Source organism: Austrofundulus limnaeus, unplaced genomic scaffold, assembly GCF_001266775.1.
Source record: "Austrofundulus limnaeus strain Quisiro unplaced genomic scaffold, Austrofundulus_limnaeus-1.0 Scaffold860, whole genome shotgun sequence".
Lineage (NCBI taxonomy): Eukaryota > Metazoa > Chordata > Actinopteri > Cyprinodontiformes > Rivulidae > Austrofundulus > Austrofundulus limnaeus.
This window is the reverse complement of record NW_013953262.1, coordinates 164,829-166,885: the sequence shown is the minus strand read 5'-3', so window position 1 is coordinate 166,885 and position 2,057 is coordinate 164,829. Positions and strand designations below refer to the sequence as shown.

Sequence of the window (2,057 nt, the reverse complement as noted above, 5' to 3'; positions counted from 1 at the left end):
ACCTGTCCCCCAACCGTCCACCTGTCCCCCAACCGTCCACCTGTCCCCCAACCGTCCACCTGCTGCAGACGTCTCGTCCAGCTACCAACAAACCCCACAGGAAGTCATCAGGAGTCATGTTTTTAACTTCCTCAGGCTCAAACAGTTTCAGTGAGTCAGGATCCGTTCTGTGAACCTTTGGTTCTGAACTTTAAACCCAATAAAACAAACGGGTCGTGGTTCTGATTCTTAGAAATAATKTGTCAAAATAATGAAATCTTACTTCATTAAAGAGTTCTGCGGCTGGTTAAAAGAAGAAGTAAACTTTTAAACCCACTACAGCTTCTGTTTGTCCCCCCACCACAGCCCTGGTGGACCACAGCTGGCCCGTGGGCCACCGTTTGATGATCCCTGCTGTGTGACATCTGATGTTTCCTGTCAGCCTGAGCAGCTTTGATTCAGACACAGTGTGTGGTCCAGAACCACAACCAGAACCACAACCAGAACCAGGCTGAAGCTGACCACAAACAGACAGATGTGGTTCTGGCCTGAGGTTCTGAACCCGTTAGCTGGACTCTTACCGTCACATTTCTGGGAGATCTCGTTGAATTTGTGCCCAGCAGGACATTTACACTCGAAGGATCCGACAGTGTTGATGCAGTTTCCTCCCTGACAGATGCCGGGGATGGCCTGGCACTCATCCACATCTGCACACCAGATTATACACCACAGATTATACACCACAGATTATACACAAGAGATTATACACCACAGATTATACACCACAGATTATACACAAGAGATTATACACCACAGATTATACACAAGAGATTATACACCACAGGCAAAGTGGTTTATGTACAGGTGTGTGTACAGGTAAAGTTTATATGTACAGGTGATCTGTTATAGCATTAAATACAATCAAACTCATGTCTACTAAATTAAACTGATTTGATGAATCGAAATGAGTAAAATGAAGGAATCAGGCTGAAAATCTGCAGGAAGCTGTTGACCTTCTGCCATGTCCTGAGTATCTTATGTTCCTGCGGGTCCTGGCTCCAGTCCGCCTCCCCTGCCGCGACTCTGATGTTGTCGGGTTCGGAACAGAAAGGTACTTTTTACCAGAAATGAGCGTTCCCATTTGGCACCGCCACTGACCCATGTTACTGACTCTGACAGTCCCGCCGCAGCAGGTGTCTGAGGGCATTCCATACACATGTGGGAAGCACCCCTGCCGACCCAATTTAACTCAATCAGAACTAATCCCCCAGAGGGGAGGGGGCCGGTGATGGAGGAGGAAAAAGTTAGACGCAGCAGTTTATTCACAGAAATGTATAAAAACAGAAAGGAGCCTCGGCCCCCAGGATCAGACTTTACCTTGGCACGCCCCGGTCCGGTGGTTTGGTATGAATCCTCTCCGGCAGGGGTGGGGCTGAGCCGGGCACATCTCACAGGGGTGACCCCACGCACGCCCCACCGTGGCGCAGCACAAGGTTTTGGTGCACACGATGCCCGTTAGCTGGCCCTGACACATCTGGTTGTTAACGGAGGCAAAACACGGACCGGTCCGGTAATCTGCAGACAGAAACAAGACTTTACTTCTAACAACTGATGGATAGAAGGAAAAATACTATTCTGACAAACATTAGATCAGAAACTTTACTATGAAAGAAGTTTTTTGTGTTTTGGTCTAAAGATACATATTTGTGAGACATTTCATTTGTTGATGTTTCGCTTGAAGTGTGCGGCTCTCATTAGATGTCTGCTTAGAACTTCACCAGGATTCTCCTAACAAATGAAGGTAAGATACTGACATCAATTAAACTCTCCTGACAATCATAAAATGAACCGATGTGTTCAAGGGCAACCAATGTACAGATAAATGTGTTCGAGGACAACCAACGTACCACTGTGTTAGAGGACAACGAATGTACCGATGTGTTCGAGGACAACCAACGTACCGATGTGTTCGAGGACAACCAATGTACCGATGTGTCCAAGGATAACCAATGTACCGATGTGTCCAAGGATAACCAATGTACCGATGTGTTCAAGGATAACCAATGTACCGATGTGTT

The 2,057-nt window shown here is 46.9% G+C and overlaps 1 protein-coding gene across 1 annotated transcript in view; it reads right to left on the bottom strand.

Moving 5' to 3' along the window:
- Positions 1-560: 560 nt before the first annotated feature.
- Positions 561-2,057, bottom strand: part of LOC106532955 (fibrillin-1) — a gene marked incomplete at its 3' end in the record, with an annotated part of 24,808 nt that continues 23,311 nt past the window's right edge. The window contains 2 exon segments of the mRNA XM_014029139.1: positions 561-686; positions 1,357-1,554. Coding sequence (XP_013884593.1) covers positions 561-686; positions 1,357-1,554 — 324 coding nt within the window.